At 42.7% G+C, this 16,970-nt stretch overlaps 1 protein-coding gene across 1 annotated transcript; it reads left to right on the top strand.

The window, feature by feature from the left end:
* The first annotated feature begins 4 nt into the window (after positions 1–4).
* hspa9 (heat shock protein 9) lies at positions 5–12,764 on the top strand. Its single transcript, XM_028589474.1, has 16 exons — positions 5–367; positions 964–1,025; positions 1,279–1,366; positions 2,034–2,215; positions 2,930–3,054; positions 3,306–3,379; positions 3,686–3,792; positions 3,926–4,088; positions 4,170–4,262; positions 7,092–7,301; positions 8,360–8,587; positions 8,681–8,903; positions 9,484–9,578; positions 9,664–9,756; positions 10,300–10,440; positions 11,632–12,764. Exons 1-16 carry the CDS (start codon positions 281–283, stop codon positions 11,704–11,706), a joined length of 2,046 nt encoding a protein of 681 aa, XP_028445275.1. The 5' UTR covers positions 5–280; the 3' UTR covers positions 11,707–12,764.
* Positions 12,765–16,970: the final 4,206 nt, after the last annotated feature.

Raw genomic sequence — 16,970 nt, 5'->3', positions numbered from 1 at the left:
GCCTTTTGCAACATGTGTTGGATAATTCTGGAAGGAGCTCCAGCAATTCGCTTCTATTCAGTCCGACGACAAGCAACCGCATCTCGGCCTTGACGCGCCGCCTGAAACCCGGACCTACCGCAGCTCAGCCCTATTGTTCACACAGCTGGCCAACAGTAACCCTAGCCGGGGACTCTTTATTCATACCACGCCTTTTATTAATAAACTCAGCTATACTGCTGCAAAGTTAGCCCGCAGTTAGCTTTCTCTTAGCCTGCTTGCTGTTAGCCGACTTGTCAAAATGTTGGGTGTCGCCAGAAGCGTTTCCAGAACTCTAACGCCGACACGGACCTGTGTCACCAGGAACGTGTCCTCCATGCTGAAGAAGGTGAGTTACAAATTTAACTGGTGTGCGTTATTGTAACAGTGTTGATCATACAGTAGCTAGTTAGAAATGTAGCCGGCTAGCTTGGCATGCTAACCGTGTTACCACCGTCCGCTCCTTGTTCACATTGACAGTGACACCAGGTGTTCAGGTAACGTTAACTAAGTTGGACGTGTTACCTGTCGCGTGTCTGGTTAAACGGCACAGAACGTGGCGTTTAGAGGTGTAATGTATTTATTGAATAGATTGAAGTAATCATGAGAGGGATGTGATATAGTGGGCTCCCTGTGACCTTCATGAGGACATGCTGCACCATTATAATGCATCCCAATAAGTTTTATTAACAACTTCACGTTACTGATCCTCTCTTGTGTTCTCAACATTAGTCATGTTGCGGTACAGAAGCTAATGTGTCTACAGTGTACCACCTACAGACTTAAATGTGTATTAGGCATTTACTCTGAGAAAGCTCTTTTTTTTGTAATATGATTTTTTTTTGGCATAAAATCACAGGAGAGAAGGTGAGCTGTTATGTTGCCTGAGCTCATTGCTCTCAGACATTTGGAAACGTCTGTAACTGTTGTCTGGTTTGTGCACAGGCATGCTGGAGCGGCGGTGTCCAGCCAGATGCTCTCAGAGCTCTGTCCAGGAGGGAGTATGCGTGAGTATCCACACTACACACAGGATATCCCAACTGTCCTGTAGAAATGGATAATGGACAGATAGTACTTGACTTACATCAGCATATGCACTGTCAAAGATCCAATCACTTAAATAACTTAGTTTCTCACTCAGGAGTGCCAAATAGTTTTTAAAAATATCCTGTGAAGTAACTTGATTGTTGGAACGTTCTAGTCAAACTTGTAGGATGCATTCCTAATAATATTAACAATAATACTAATATCTGTGTGTAGGTCAGAGGCCATCAAGGGCTCAGTCATTGGGATTGACCTGGGAACCACCAACTCATGTGTCGCAGTCATGGAGGGGAAACAGGCCAAGGTGAGGTTAAGCAGACACCTAACCGTATGTCCACATGGGAGCTTTTCATCCTCGTATGGTAAGATAGAAAGCTCAATGTCCTGGGGCCAGTATACTCATCAGGAGCTCCAGTTTCAGACCCTCTTCTCTCTGCTCCTGACTCGCTACAGTCATGGATTCATGGTTTGCCTAAACATCCTTTTTCAGACTAACTAAATTGCAGAAGTCACATTATTTGCCTAAGAAAATTGGATTTTGTGGCAAACTTAGGTGTTTGGAGAATGTTAGTCCAAACAAGTCAAACTAGTTCTGACATGCTCTTAATCTTCATTAAGGACATTCTTATATAGGGTTACTAGTTTTTAGTTTAGTTGAATGGAAAAAGGATCTGTTTCGTAAAACATGGTGATTTATTGATTAATTTAAAGCAACATTGTGCAACTTGCCCCCTGCAGTTTAGGAGTGTAATTCACGTCTACAAATACCAAGTAATACCAAGCTCTCGCCAGCCACTCTAAGCCAAAGCTCCTGTGCTAGCGATGTAAACGGGGACACTCCCCCGGTGCTCAGTGAGCCAGCCTGGCAGCATGCCTAACAAAGACAAGAAATGAGACCGTCATATAGTGCATCAGTCAGTGTGGATGAACGGGCTGAAGTTTGAAGTAAAGTATTTGTCTTTGCCTCTCAGGTGTTGGAGAATGCAGAGGGAGCCAGGACGACTCCTTCAGTGATCGCCTTCACAGCAGACGGGGAGCGTCTGGTGGGCATGCCCGCCAAACGCCAGTCTGTCACCAACCCTCAGAACACACTGTTTGCCACAAAGAGGCTGATCGGACGCCGCTTTGACGACCCCGAGGTCCAGAAAGACCTGTGAGTGCATCTTAGGCTCTATTTAAAGAATTCTGCATTAATGGATGTACTTATTTCAATTTAAAGGAACACGGCGACTTATTGGAACTTTAGCTTATTCACCGTAACCCCCAGAGTTAGATGAGTCCATACATACCCTTCTCATCTCTGTGCGTGTTGTAACTCTGTCCGACGGCTCCACCGGTAGCTTAGTTTAGCACGGATCCTGAAGGTAATCGGTTCCAACTAGCCTACTGCTCCCAATAAGTGACAAAATAACGCCAACATGTTCCTGTTTACATGTTGTGATTTGTATAGTCACAGCGTGTACAAATAAGGTCACATGAGACACAGCCATCTTCTAACCGTTTATAAACTGGGAACTATATTCTCAGAAAGGCGAAGCAGTGCTACTTCTGCTACTTGGGCGGAGTGATATGCTTGCAGCACCTGAGAAGCCCTGAGCAGAGAGTAGCAGTGCTTTGCCTTTCTGAGAATATAGCTCCCAGTTTATACGGTTAGAAGATGGCTGCGTCTCATGTGACGTTATTTGTACACGCTGTGACTATACAAATCGCAACATGTAAATAGGAAAATGTTGGCGTTATTTTTTTTTTCATTGTTTTCTACATAACTAAAAACAGAGGAAACGTTGGAGATTTTAGACAGACTGAACCAGTCAACGGATTCATCAGCTGGACTCTTTATTTTATCTTTATTTTTTTCCATTAACAGGAAGAACGTCCCCTTCAAGATTGTGCGTGCATCTAACGGAGATGCTTGGGTGGAGGCTCATGGGAAAATGTACTCCCCCAGCCAGGCTGGAGCCTTCGTCCTGATGAAGATGAAGGAGACTGCAGGTATGACTGAACCTGCACTGGAGGGAAATTTACTTTCATATCGTGTGTGTGTGTGTGTGTGTGTGTGTGTGTGTGTGTGTGTGTGTGTGTGTGTGTGTGTGTGTGTGTGTGTGTGTGTGTGTGTGTGTGTGTGTGTGTGTGTGTGTGTGTGTGTGTGTGTGTGTGTGTGTGTGTGTGTGTGTGTGTGTGTGTGTGTGTGTGTGTGTGTGTGTGTGTGTGTGTGAGATAATGATTTGGTATTTGTGTTGCAGAGAACTATCTGGGAACAAAAGTGAAGAACGCTGTGGTCACTGTACCGGCCTACTTCAATGACTCTCAGAGACAGGTACGCACACACACAGGCACGCATATACACCTCATGCCCCTAATGGTAGTAATGTTGTGATTACATGTTGCTTTTATAAGTCTGCAGCTGTCATTACATGTAATGACATGTAATATATTTGAATATTTTTTTTCTGTGTGTGTAAGGTTATCATGGGAAGTCTACAATGGCATTTTTCACCATTTTTACTTTCATAGAAAAGTGTTGAAGAACCCGTCACCTCTGTAGTTACTGTAACCTTTCTAGAAGTGTTGACAAAATGTTGGCTTGCCAGCACCTCACATTCCCAATGTGTGATTTCATTAGGCTACCAAAGATGCTGGTCAGATCGCTGGTCTGAACGTCCTGCGTGTGATCAATGAGCCAACAGCGGCTGCGCTGGCCTACGGCCTGGAAAAAACCCAGGATAAAATGTGGGTAGAGAAGGACTAGCACTACACTGCTCCTGCCAGATGCTACTTTGCACAGGGAAACACAGAAAGTGCCCACTGTTTTATTCAGTTTTTGTTTGCCTGTGTTATTAAACTGCCTTGTGTCTGTTTCCAGTATTGCTGTGTATGATCTAGGTGGAGGTACGTTTGATATCTCAGTCCTGGAGATCCAGAAGGGAGTGTTTGAGGTGAAGTCCACCAACGGTGACACCTTCCTTGGGGGAGAGGACTTTGACCATCACCTCCTCCAACACATTGTTAAGGAGTTCAAGAGAGAGGTAAATAATGAAAGTATTTATCTCTAGAGAAGCTTCTCAGCTGTAGTTGAGGATTTCATGAGTGTTGTCTTGTTTCTTCAGTCTGGCGTGGATCTGTTGAAAGACAACATGGCTCTTCAGCGAGTCCGAGAAGCGGCTGAGAAGGCCAAGTGTGAGCTGTCCTCTTCACTGCAGGTACACACAACACCCTCTGCATCCCTGATACAACAGCTGGCCAGTCCAAATTAAGCATACACCAGAGGGTTTGAGTCCACGTCAGCGTCTCTGTCGTGCCAATCATGGCGTTAAATCACTCCCTCTAGGTTCATGTTGCCATGCTACAATAATGGTTATTAACAACATGAAAGATATTATCATACTGTATTTATATTGTGGGGCAATTCACCTTCATAATAACTATTTATTAGATATTTGGCCCCTCCCCATTTAGTCAGTCAACCAGCCAACTTGAACTAGCGTTAGCTTTGTAGAGATGGTGGGATTTTCCAAAGGGAATAAATCCCTTAACAACATAGAAACACTAAGATGCTTTGTTAACTCAATCTTGTTGTAACTAAGATATCTGTTTTTAAAAAGAATATTTCCATCAACAGATTTAGCTCCTGTATTTGGGAATGGTAATGTTATTAGCAGTAGACTTAATTAACCTGGGGTGAGTCTGATGAAAACTGCTGCGTCCGCCCGGTTCAGCTCTGAGATCTTCTCACATTGCACAGCGCTGTGAAGGAATAATCTCAGATTACGCCATGTTCTGCCTCTGGTTAGAAGTGGTGAATGTAGGCTACAGCTCATAGCATCTTAATACTGTACGGTGTCTGTCTTTTGTTTGATATATAGTGTTGGCAAATTGTTTTTTATTGAGTTTCCTCTTAGCGAAATAGACGCTGAAAAGCATAGGGCCTTTTTTTTTCGCCAACCTTATTGCGATGTTCCTTTCAGCTATACGCTCATTCTCCAGCAAAGTGAAGAAAAGTTAGTTTGGTATATCCAGCAATCATGTAGCTAATGTTGGAAGCAGGAGAAGAGTGCTATGCACGTGTGTTTCTTCAGTGGTTCTAACAACAGAGACCAATACGTTGTTAATTATTAGTTGCTTTATTGCTATTTGTATTTAACTATAAAGGATCATGTAGCTATGTTACTGTACCATGTGCATTTTATTTGCAATTCTTAATACAATTTGTTCTGTCCAGTGAACTGGGACTATAATTTGGCAAAGAATAAAATGATGAAAGCTAATCACAATCCTCCCAAATGATAGTCCTAATTCACTGGACCAGTAACTATGTAGGCTATACTGTACATTCATGAAACAGGGAGAGTACACCTCAATGTTTTATTATATAATCTTATATAATCCTGGGGAAAAAAATAACTGACTGTGTGTGCATGGAATTAAGATTTCAGAGTCCAATTTCTTCAGGTTCTTTTTATCCCTATATAGGCTATATGAGGAAGCAAAGCATATGTTAAGAAGTAAACTCGGTGGCTGTAGTGGGAAAAAAAAAGTGGCAGACAATAGCGGACTGACTGAATGAGTCTAAAATACATTTACAAACCACTGCTCTTTACTGCAACCATTTAAGGAGTTTAGTTATTTGCAAAAACGAACAGTTGTACACTTTGCCTTAAAAGCAAGCAGTGAAAGTTAAAGGGACACGCCGACTTATTGGGACTTTAGCTTATTCACTGTATCCCCCAGAGTTAGACAAGTCCATACATACCCTTCTCATCGCCGTGCGTCGTAACTCTGTCTAGCGCACCCGCCGCTTGTCTAGCTTAGCACAGATCCTGGAAGTAACCGGCTCCATCTGGCCTACTGTTCCCAATAAGTGACAAAGTAACGCCAACATTGGGCGCCTGGATAGCTCAGTTGGTAGAGCGGGTGCCCATATATATAGATGTTTACTCCTTGACGCAGCGGGCCCGGGTTCGATTCCGAACTGCGGCCCCTTGCAGCATTTCATTCCCCCCCCTCTCTCTCTCCCCCCTTTCATGTCTTCATCTGTCCTGTCAATAAAGGCCTGTCAATAAAGGCCTAAAAATGTTTTTGTGATTTGTATAGTCACATGAGACACAGCCATCTTCTAACTGTATACAAACTGGGAACTATATTCTCAGAAGGCGAAGCACTGCTACTCCGGCAGAGTGATTTGCTTGCAGCACCTGAGAAGCCCCTTGATGAGGAGCAGAGAGTTCGCTCAGAGTTGGAGTAATTGATATAGACAGACAGACAGACAGACAGACCGACAGGACTATCACAACATTTTAAATAGAAAATGTTGGCGTTATTTTGTCACTTATTGGGAGCAGTAGGCTAGTTGGAGCCGGTTACCTCCAGGATCTGTGCTGGGTGAGTCAGACGAGAGAAGGGTATGTATGGTATTGTATAACACTGGGGGATACGGTAAATAAGCTAAAGTCCCAATAAGTTGGGGTTAGTGCGCTGAAGCACAGAAGGGAGGGAACGGGATGAGGAGGAGTGAGCTAGTCTTCGTTTTGTTTGAAAATACTTTGAACGTCAACAAGAAGTAACGTCACCCAACATCACTTAGAGCACCTTTTAATAAAATCTAAGGTTTTATTCGGGCTCAAGTCCATAAATACAGTTGCATACGGGCACAGAGACGAACTAAAGGCTTGGTTAGCAACATTAGCTCCGGTTAGCTCCAGTTAACTCCATTATAAAGATGAGTTGGAGCGGAGACTGGACCACGGGGGGATGTGGTCATGGGAGCAGGTGTGGGGGAGGAGGCAAATTTGATTTAGGACATTGGCAGTGGAACCATTGGGCAGAGACTGGCGGTGTTTCTGAGGTGGAAGAAGGCCGTTATGGTGATTGGTAAAGGAGAACATTTCCACTCTGTACTGATGCATACTGTATGTAAGATCCAGAAGACTCCTTTAGCAGCGCTGAGGTTTCGCTAATCAACAGGAAATTAAATGTACCTCTGTCTCCGTCTTGAGACCTTTTTTGTTAAAGTGGTTTATTCTCTCCTCCAGACTGACATCAACCTTCCCTACCTGACCATGGACGCCTCTGGCCCCAAACACCTCAACATGAAGCTGACCCGTTCTCAGTTTGAAGGCATCGTGGCTGATCTGATCCGGCGCACCGTGGCTCCCTGTCAGAAGGCCTTGCAGGACGCTGAGGTGTCCAAGGGAGACATCGGAGAGGTGCTGCTGGTCGGAGGCATGAGCCGTATGCCCAAGGTACACAGCAGCCGATCGGTCCCACCATGCAACAGCACGCAGACGTGAAACAAGATGCAGAGACGCAACAAACATGCAGACATGAAACAACACGCAGACATGCAACAACACTGTCTGTGAAGCTTCGGCCCGCTCGTTGGGGACTCTGCACACACTTTAAGCCACGCGACATTTAGAACTTTTGTTTCCATCATGTGTCGGCAGTAGGGGTGGTACGGTTCACAAAACCCACGGTTCGGTTCGTATCGCGGTTCTTGTTATTTTTTTCTTTTAATCTTTAACACTCCAGAATATACTTCAGCATATAGCTACAATTAGCATATTGAATGCATGTTGCACAAAACATGCACACAGTGGCAGTTCTATATTGTTTTATTTCATCATAGGTAACATGAAATCCAAAATGTTCCCACACACCAGACTATAAACGACGCTGGCGCATCCTCCAGCTCTGGGCAGCCTCTCTCCCACCTGACATCTCTAAGGTGACGTGACCTGCAGCAGCAGCAGCAGCAGCAGCAGCCCCGGTCAGCTCGGTGTCTCTCAAAATCTGACGAAAATCTTTTAAACTGACCTTTGTTGATCTGAAATGAAGACAGATTCAGCAACTGCATGGCCTATTTCTCACTTAAAATGTTTTCAGAAACACGTTTCGGTGAACTATTTTAGTACAATATGAGATCGTATTCTGAACAAGCCGCCATGACAGTCTGTTTTGAAATTAGGGACCAGCCAGACCCATGTGATGCAATCGTCCAATCAGCTGCCAAGGGTTGTATTTGTCACGCCCATCGCGCTCATCATTTCCAGTAAGTGTTTTAACATAGGTGTCGAAAGTGGGCACAACGGCAGTAAGTGGTTAGTGCACATTAACAGTGTACTGACGAACCGTGTGGTACATACATGCTCCGAACCGAGCGGTTCAGGTGTTTTTTCATGAACCATACCACCCCTAGTCGGCAGGCATTAAACCAACTGGACTTTTATTTAAATAATAAAAAAAATAGTAAACTTTTGTTGTTGAAAGACCTTTACTCAACCAGTATAATTCTCTGCAGGTCCAACAAACGGTTCAGGACCTGTTCGGCCGCGCTCCCAGCAAGTCCGTCAACCCTGACGAGGCCGTTGCCATAGGAGCAGCCATCCAGGGTGGAGTTTTGGCCGGTGATGTCACTGATGTGCTGCTGTTGGATGTCACACCCCTGTCTCTGGGTATCGAGACCCTGGGCGGAGTCTTCACCAAACTCATCAACAGGAACACCACCATTCCCACCAAGAAGAGCCAGGTACTGAACCCTGAGGCTGGGACTGTGTCTTCGTGTTTGTGTAAAAGCTGTTTCCGGGTGTTAATGCGTCCTTCTGTCCCCCCGCCCCTGCAGGTGTTCTCCACGGCGGCCGATGGACAGACGCAGGTAGAGATCAAGGTGTGTCAGGGAGAGAGGGAGATGGCAGCAGACAACAAGGTGCTGGGTCAGTTCACTCTGGTGGGAATCCCCCCTGCCCCCCGCGGCGTCCCTCAGGTTGAGGTCACCTTTGACATTGACGCCAACGGCATTGTCCACGTCTCGGCCAAGGACAAGGGGACGGGCCGAGAGCAGCAGAGTAGGTGTCCTGCCGAATGCTAACACAAGGAGCTGTAGGGCTCCCCCAGGGGCATTTCTTTCATATCAAATTGTACATTCAAAACAGGAATTACATTCAAATCCATTAATTAATCTATTATTAAATGGAGAAACTGTAAAACGATTTTCAAAATGAAACTTTAAAACAGTAAATAAATACCTAATTTGTTTAATACATTAATGAATTCCTAAATAAAAAAGCATTTATAGATCTAGATTTGAAATGCAGTTTAAAAACCGAAATTAATAATTGTATTAAGAATAGTTTTTAACGAGGCATTTTAAAGGGCAATTCCTTTTCTCATTTTAAAATCCATTTCCTCGCTCCTGTTGCAATTCTGAATTTGATTTGCAAAGCATTGCATGGAGACAGGCTCTCTGATTGGTCATATTAGAATAGTCAATAATGAATGTTGTTCCAGTAACAAAGTGCTGGATATGTGGCTTTAATTTAATGGTTTATTATTAATGAATAAATGGTTTTCAAACAGTGTTTTAGGACCCTGTGTCGGGGTTATCATGAGTTTGAAGTGTTGAGCGTCTCTGTGCAATCTCCTCAGTCGTGATCCAGTCATCAGGAGGGCTCAGCAAAGACGACATCGAGAACATGATCAAGAATGCCGAGAAGTACGCAGAGGAGGACCGGAGGAGAAAGGTGATGACGCCTGGCAGCACGTTGACTCGTGGCTTGAGTCTTGAGTTTGAGTTTCTCCCTCTAATGCTCGTTTTCTGGCGCACAGGACCGCGTGGAGGCAGTCAACATGGCCGAAGGCATCGTCCATGACACCGAATCCAAGATGGAGGAGTTCAAGGACCAGCTTCCTGCTGATGAGGTAAAACTGATCTTTACTTTGTACATGCATGTGAAAAATCAATTTCCAGTTGTGCTAATCCTCAATTCATGAAAGAATTGATTGTTGAGATGATGTGTGGTAACCATATCATGACGGGGAATAGGGCTGGGTGATTTTGAGCCAATCGGATATCACGATATTCTTGTCCTAATACCTCAATATCGATAATTCTAGGGTTCTAGGGCTTTAACAAAATATCTTCACACTTAGATTTTAGATAAATAATCATCAGTAATGCGGGCGTACTGTAATAGGCAAATAATGGAACAGCTACAACAGTCTGGTAAGTTCAGAAAATGACATCACTTTACTGTAATGCAAACTTTAAAACCAGGAAAAGACAACACTTTTGTCATATTACGATATCCAAAATCTACGACTATATCTAGTCTCATATCACGATATCAATATGATATTGATATATTGCCCAGACCTAACGGGGCTATAATAATATAAAGTGTCTGCTGTGCTATTGTTTGTATTATTGTTGTGGGTGCTGTATTGAGTCATGTTTCCTCTCAGTGCACCAAGCTCAAGGAGGAGATCTCGAAGGTCAGGGATCTTCTGGCCAACAAGGACTCTGAAACGGGAGAGAACATCAAGCAGGCGGCCACCACCCTGCAGCAGGCCTCACTCAAACTCTTCGAAATGGCCTACAAGAAGGTAGGAACTCTCCCACTGAGGAAATGTGACGCAAAAACATATTCCAGGTCTGTCATTTCCTAATTATTTCTGAGGAAGCTTCCTGAAGAGAACTTTGTACTTTGGGACCGGATCATGGTAAATCTGTTTTGTTCTTATTAAGGGCTGAAACTTTAGGGACCATCACGTGGTCTGTCTAAAGCCACGGAGCTTTATTTCACTTTGTTTACAACATTGTGTTTATTAAGTATTCAAATTAAGACATTACTGAAACAGAGCAGCACTGTCCGCGGTGCTGAAACGGAGCTTCTCTGTGGAAATGCCGACATTTTGTCAAGATGAGCCAACAGTTGATTGGTCCGTCTGCAGTGAGCTGCTCTTTAAAGGGTAGTTTGGTTTTTGTTTTTCAACCTCGGCCCTATTTTCCATGTTTTAGTGACTAATGTGAACAACTATCTTTGAAATTGGTCCAGTATTAAGCGAGAACGCAGCAGTGAGCCCTTTACATTACCATACATACATACATACCCCTTACATTGTAACTTGTTTTGCCGACTGCAGCAGTCTTGCTTTATACATATACAGATAGCAACCTCGTGTCACTCTTCTTTCAGTGTTTTCTTTTTAACTTTCTGTTATGGAGTGGAGGGGGCAAGAAGAGTGTGATTTATGAAAATGTCCGTCTTCTGGGCCCGTTGCTTTGAAGCCTGGCATCACCACACAGCCAGCGTACGGAACCGTCTTTCATGAGTTCACCTGGAACTCCCAGACAGCAAGCATGTTTAGTTACGTCTGTTTCTCTCCGCTTGGTTGTTCTTCACAAAGCACCGGGCTGGTCAAAGTTAACTGATGTTATAGAGGTCCGTTAAAACAAGCGCTATCGGAGCACATGTTCGGTTGTGATAGACTGCAGAGAGAAATAGACTCCCTTGCGGTTTGGGAGTCCCAGGTGAAGTTGTGAAAGCCGCCGCCGTAGATGCACGGTAAAGCCGTACAGGGAGATGAGGGGCTATTTGCTGTGTTTCCTGTGCTGGTCGGTGTTCTTCTTCAGCATTTAGCTGCAGTCTAGAACATTTTTTACGTTAAGCGTATATACTGCCCCCGTCAGTTTCAGGTACCTGTAAAATGGGGTTGTGTGTAACGGTTTATGGCTGTGAAAATAAAGTGTGAGCAGCTTCATGCCCGATGCTTATGTCCACCATGTTCCTGCAGATGGCAGCAGAGCGGGACGGCAGCAGCAGTGGCTCGAGCTCATCAGAGGGAGAGAAGAAAGAAGGCCAGCAGTAGAGCTTTGCACCAAAGTCACTGGGTTTCCATGACAACGGAGGGCCGTCTGGACTGGCTGGATGTCAGTCATTCTCACTATAATATATTATTCTACTGTGTTTTGGCAGTAAATCCTCTAGAGAAAAGATAAATGTCAATGTCCTATGATATATCCTATTTGTAATTTAAATGTCATGTATGTTTATTTTTACAAAGCTGTAAGGTAGTACTTTTTTTTTTTTTTTTTTTTTTTTTTCTAAAACATGATGTAGGTTTCATCATATACTCAGTCTACGCAATGGAATCATTCTTAGTTATCTTGTTGTAACTGTGCGCTCAGAATAGCTTGGCGGTGGGACGTTTCAGAATGAAAGTCTTTAAACATATTGGATCTTTGTCAGAATCTTGTCCCGAGTTCATTCTAGAGAAGCACTGCGCAACTGAATATTTAATTTCATCACCTTCACTCTTTGAAATCTGTAACAATGCATCCGAAGCACTATCTGTTCCTATTGCTTATGTCCTCTTGAGTAATTTTTTTTTAAACAGGCCAGAGTAGTACTGAGTAATGTGGGGGGGGGAGACGGAGTATAAATACAGCTGTCTATGCGAGGGTCATATTTGATGTAAAAGAACATAAGGACTTGATCTGTGAGGCGGCCCATCTTAAAGTTCTTTGCATCCTCTTTTGCAGCATTCATCCTAAACCGCAGTTTGTAAATTGTAAATCAACCTGTCGACTACAGTCAAACTAGAAATCTGTGAATCTGGATGTGGAAATTGCGCGATAGAGGATGAGACCTTAGTTCTCGTTTCCGAGCGATAGCAGGACCAGTTGGAGTTCAACAAACCAGTACAGGACTGAGAGTTGATGATGAGCCAAGCTGTGTCATTTTGCTCACAAGCTGCCATAAACTGCTCTGTGTGATGTGACCTTTGCTACGTGCCTGCCATATAGTGATCCAGGCCTGCTCTTTATGTGACGGGAGAACTGAGGCCACGTTTTGAAGTGAATTTGACGGTGTTGAGATTACTTGCTGTTTTTCTAATAAAAATCTGAAACGTTGGTTTGTGCCTAAGTACAGCCTCATTGTCGACTCTTCCACCTAACTGTTAAAGTATTTCAACGTGAGATAAGAAACTTCACTTGATTTAATCAAGGAAAGATGTCTGTGTTCTATCTCAAGAATTAGTTTCAAATCTGTGAAGCTAAATGATTGCAGACTGAAGTTGCCAAAAGAAATGGAAGATATAAATTATAATCCCGCTCCGAGTAAGCAACGTTGTTCTTAGATTTAGAGTTTTCTGCATGGTCTTTGTCATTAGGTGTAGGATCTGGAATGGTAAACATTATTACTGACCAAACTGAAAGTGCATATAATCATGCCATACTATACATACAATTGAAATGATCGTACTGATCACATAATGTACCTACACTACCAGTACAACTTCATAAAAATATCGTGCATCTTAATCTGTAGGCTGAGTCCTTAGCAGCCCGGGCTGCGGAGGCGTGAAGAAAAAATAACCTGTGTGGTTTAAAAGGTGTCAAACTACAAGTGAATCGGTTATGAGCAAGACCTCTCTTTAGAATGGGGAACATGGGTGAGAGCTGCATATTTATTAAGGGAGAATGACTACCACCTTATAAGGCCCACACAAAGCATATTAGGTCATTCGTCATTCATGTACAACTTCCTAATTTACTATTGTGAGCAGTACTTATAAGGTTATTGAGGGAAAACTCTTAGATTATGGATGGCATATGGTCATGCAGAATAAGGGCTTTAATACATGCTTTTAAATGACTAGTTTACTATGACTAGTTACAGTAATGTGTACCTTAATATAAAGCGGTACCCTTAACATTTACTGTTGATGTTTTGTGAAGCTAAAATTTATTCGGTGCATGTTCATTTACTGCTTTGTTATTCCTGGCTCTACAAATGCAGTTGTCTATTTTTCGGTCAAAGTTGCCTCATAGTCATGTTGTCCACTAACTTGCAGGTACCACTTTCAAAACTCCCAACATCTGATGCTTTGCATTGACAGCCTTATTTTTGTCTTGCCTTCAAATATTTGCCATTTTGCAGCTGATTTATTTTATTTATTTTTTTTGGGGCATTTTTAGGCCTTTGTTTTCACAGGACAAATGAAGATATGAAAGGGGAGAAAGGGGGAATGACATGCAGCAAAGGGCCGCAGGTTGGAGTTGAACCTGCAGCCGCTGCGTCGAGGAGTAAACCTCTACACATGTGAGCCCGCTCTACCAGTTGAGCTAACCCTAATGTAGGAATACATACGTAACTTTATTAGTAGAATTCATAGTGAAATGAAAGAAAAATAAATGAATTGCTGCCTGCTCAAAAAGTGGATATTATTATTATTATTATTACAGTGCTGCATATACGTTACCTACACATGGCATTGCATTGTGGCTTTGTTATTAACAAGAATAAAAAAACAAACCAAACTAAAATCAGAAATGCAAGATGTGTTACCAGTAGCAATTTTTAAAATAGCGCTTAAGTGTATAAGGATTGTATTTAAATGAAATAGTTTGCCATTTATGGGAATACACATATTAGCTTTTTGTTGTTTGCAAGAAGATTGATACCAATCTCATATCTGTCCGTTAGCTTAGCTTAGCATAAAGACTTTAAGCAAGAAGAAACTGTCCAAATATTAAAAAAAAACACCTACCAGTTTCTCTAAATAACATATTCACTAAATAACATATTAAAAACTGAAGTGTAAAAACAACAAGAGGGTTATGTGCTGGACTATTTCTTGGCCGAGGGCAGTGACCGGCTGAGTCTTTGGACAGCTATGAGACTGTCAAATATGAGAGCGATATTTCCCAAAATGTCATTGTCTAATTTTTTTGTGTCCCGTGAGATGAAACTGTCACCAAGCGCATGAAGCTCCCGAGCGAAGAGGAGGAGGACGTGGCTGTGACTGGCAGCAGGAGGAGGGTGCAGGCCCGCCACCGCGACATTATCAGAGAGCAGTTCTGGGAGGAACCCCCAGACGTCCTGGAGGACGAAAACTGCTAACAGCTCCTGTCCTGCAGTAGGAGAAAAACACTGAACTGAGTCATTGTAATTGTAATTTATTTATTTGAACAGGGACAATGCACAAAAAAACATGAATAGATGTCTTGTGCCAGGTTGTAGCAAATTGCTAATTTCCGCCTATAGTCCCTGGGCAGGTAGATGGCACGTTAAAATACAGACAAAGGATTTACAGTATACAATATAGATACATAAAGTCATAAAAATCTACAGACATTATTGTCTCCCAATCCCACCCCAAAAACACACCGTAATGTAGCACATCAATTTACTGGTGGGAGCAAGTCTGCTTTGTTAACAGCCAATGCTTTGATAAGGTGCAAGTTAGTGCATGAAATTAGCTCTGTAGGAAGATTATTCCACTGATTTATAGCCACAAAGGAGAATTATGTATGCAGTTTTGCGTTGCCGAAGACTACATTTGCCCCTTGTGGCTGATCTAGTTACCCGTGTTGTTTTTTTTAGAGCAGAGTGTAACAAATCTTTTCAGAGGTGGATAATTATTTAAAAATTAAGCAAGCATTCCAAGAACCCAAATCACCAGCTGATCCACTTCAACATAATGCCATAGGAAATATTGAATTCTTCAGAAGAGATACGTCTCTAAAGTCATTCCCACTCCCTATTGCACGTTCTGTCAACCTGAACAAACTGGAACTTTTCCTGCACATGGTCTGGGAGTGTGAACAGGTGCATGAGTTCTGGAATAAAACAACATCAATAATATCTGATGTGATAGGAAGTCGAATTCCTACTGACTGGATACCGATTGTTTTGTTACTTAATGACGACTCTAAATTACACCTGCTTGGGAGACAGAAGAAAATTTGGCTAGCCGGCTCAACCGCAACCAAGAAAATGATAGCTCAGCGCTGGCTTTTTTGTATATTGGTTTGTTTTGTTTTCCTCTAGACTGCAGAGGGTGGGGGGTGGGAGAGGGTTTTGGTTCTTGTTCAAGTGCATTTATTTGTTCTGTATGTTATATGTTAAACATATAAAAATAATAAAGTTATTATAAAAAAAAAAATTAAGCAAACATTTGACAAATTTAACATTTTCAAGATTTAGCATATCATATTTAGTGAGAATATGACAGTGATGGTAATGACGTGGCTTTTTGTCATCTTGAGGGCACTTTTATATAATGATTCAAGTGGCCTTAGGGCTGTTTTACATGCCTGAGACCAACTTGAAATACAACATAAAAAATGTGGAATAATCCCCATCTGGCCACAACGGTTGAAGTGGACCCATGCAAGCAGTGGGCCGACGATAGACCAGCTTGTTTTTGACTGATGTACAGTAGATAAACAACATGCCACCCATGAAGCTTAGTACACTTGAATACTTTGAAAGAGCTTCTTCTGAGACTGAAGCCTTTTGATGATTGACTTTGTACAATGACTCTATCCCTGGCGCAACATATTCTTACATTTTTACATATTAAAGGTCCCATGGCATGGACATTTCACTTTATGAGTTTTTTTTTTAACATTAATATGTGTTTCCCCCAGCCTGCCTATGGTCCCCCAGTGGCTAGAAATGGTGATAGGTGTAAACTGAGCCCTGGGTATCCTGCTCTGCCGTTGAGAAAATGAAAGCTCAGATGGGCCGATCTGGAATCTTCTCCTTATGAGGTCATAAGGAGCAAGGTTACCTCCCCTTTCTCTGCTTTGCCCGCCCAGAGAATTTGGCCCGCTCATGAGAGAGAGACATCATGGCTTGCAAACAAGCAAAGTGGCAGTTGGTCAAGGGCGATGTGATGATGCCCATCATGTTCAAGGGGAAGCAGAAGATTTCATAAGATTTCAGCATTGGGTGTTGAGGACATATTGTACACAGCAGTTTAATATTGCCCCAGACATCTTCCCAATCCTAGTCTAGTGCATGTAGCTCTCCTAAAGTTGCTTTACCAAAAATATATCCTCATTTGATATCATGAATAACATTATTCAGAAGACTACCATCACTTGATCTTTCAGCATGTTTAACAGGATTCATCTTGGCCCACTGTTTGTTTGTTTTTTAAACAAGGTTTATTTATTCATTTTTCAGTTACGAACAACACAGTTTATGCAGCAATCACAGGTCGCATAGATTTGAGCAAAATCCCTCCCACCTTCCCACCCGTCCCACCCCCAGGTAGAAGGCAGTCAAGAGTAATATGAATTACCAAGGGTTACACACATCAACAATAAAAAAAGAAAG

This window comes from Perca flavescens, chromosome 10, assembly GCF_004354835.1.
Source record: "Perca flavescens isolate YP-PL-M2 chromosome 10, PFLA_1.0, whole genome shotgun sequence".
Taxonomy (NCBI): domain Eukaryota; kingdom Metazoa; phylum Chordata; class Actinopteri; order Perciformes; family Percidae; genus Perca; species Perca flavescens.
This window is presented reverse-complemented; position numbering and strand designations above follow the sequence as displayed.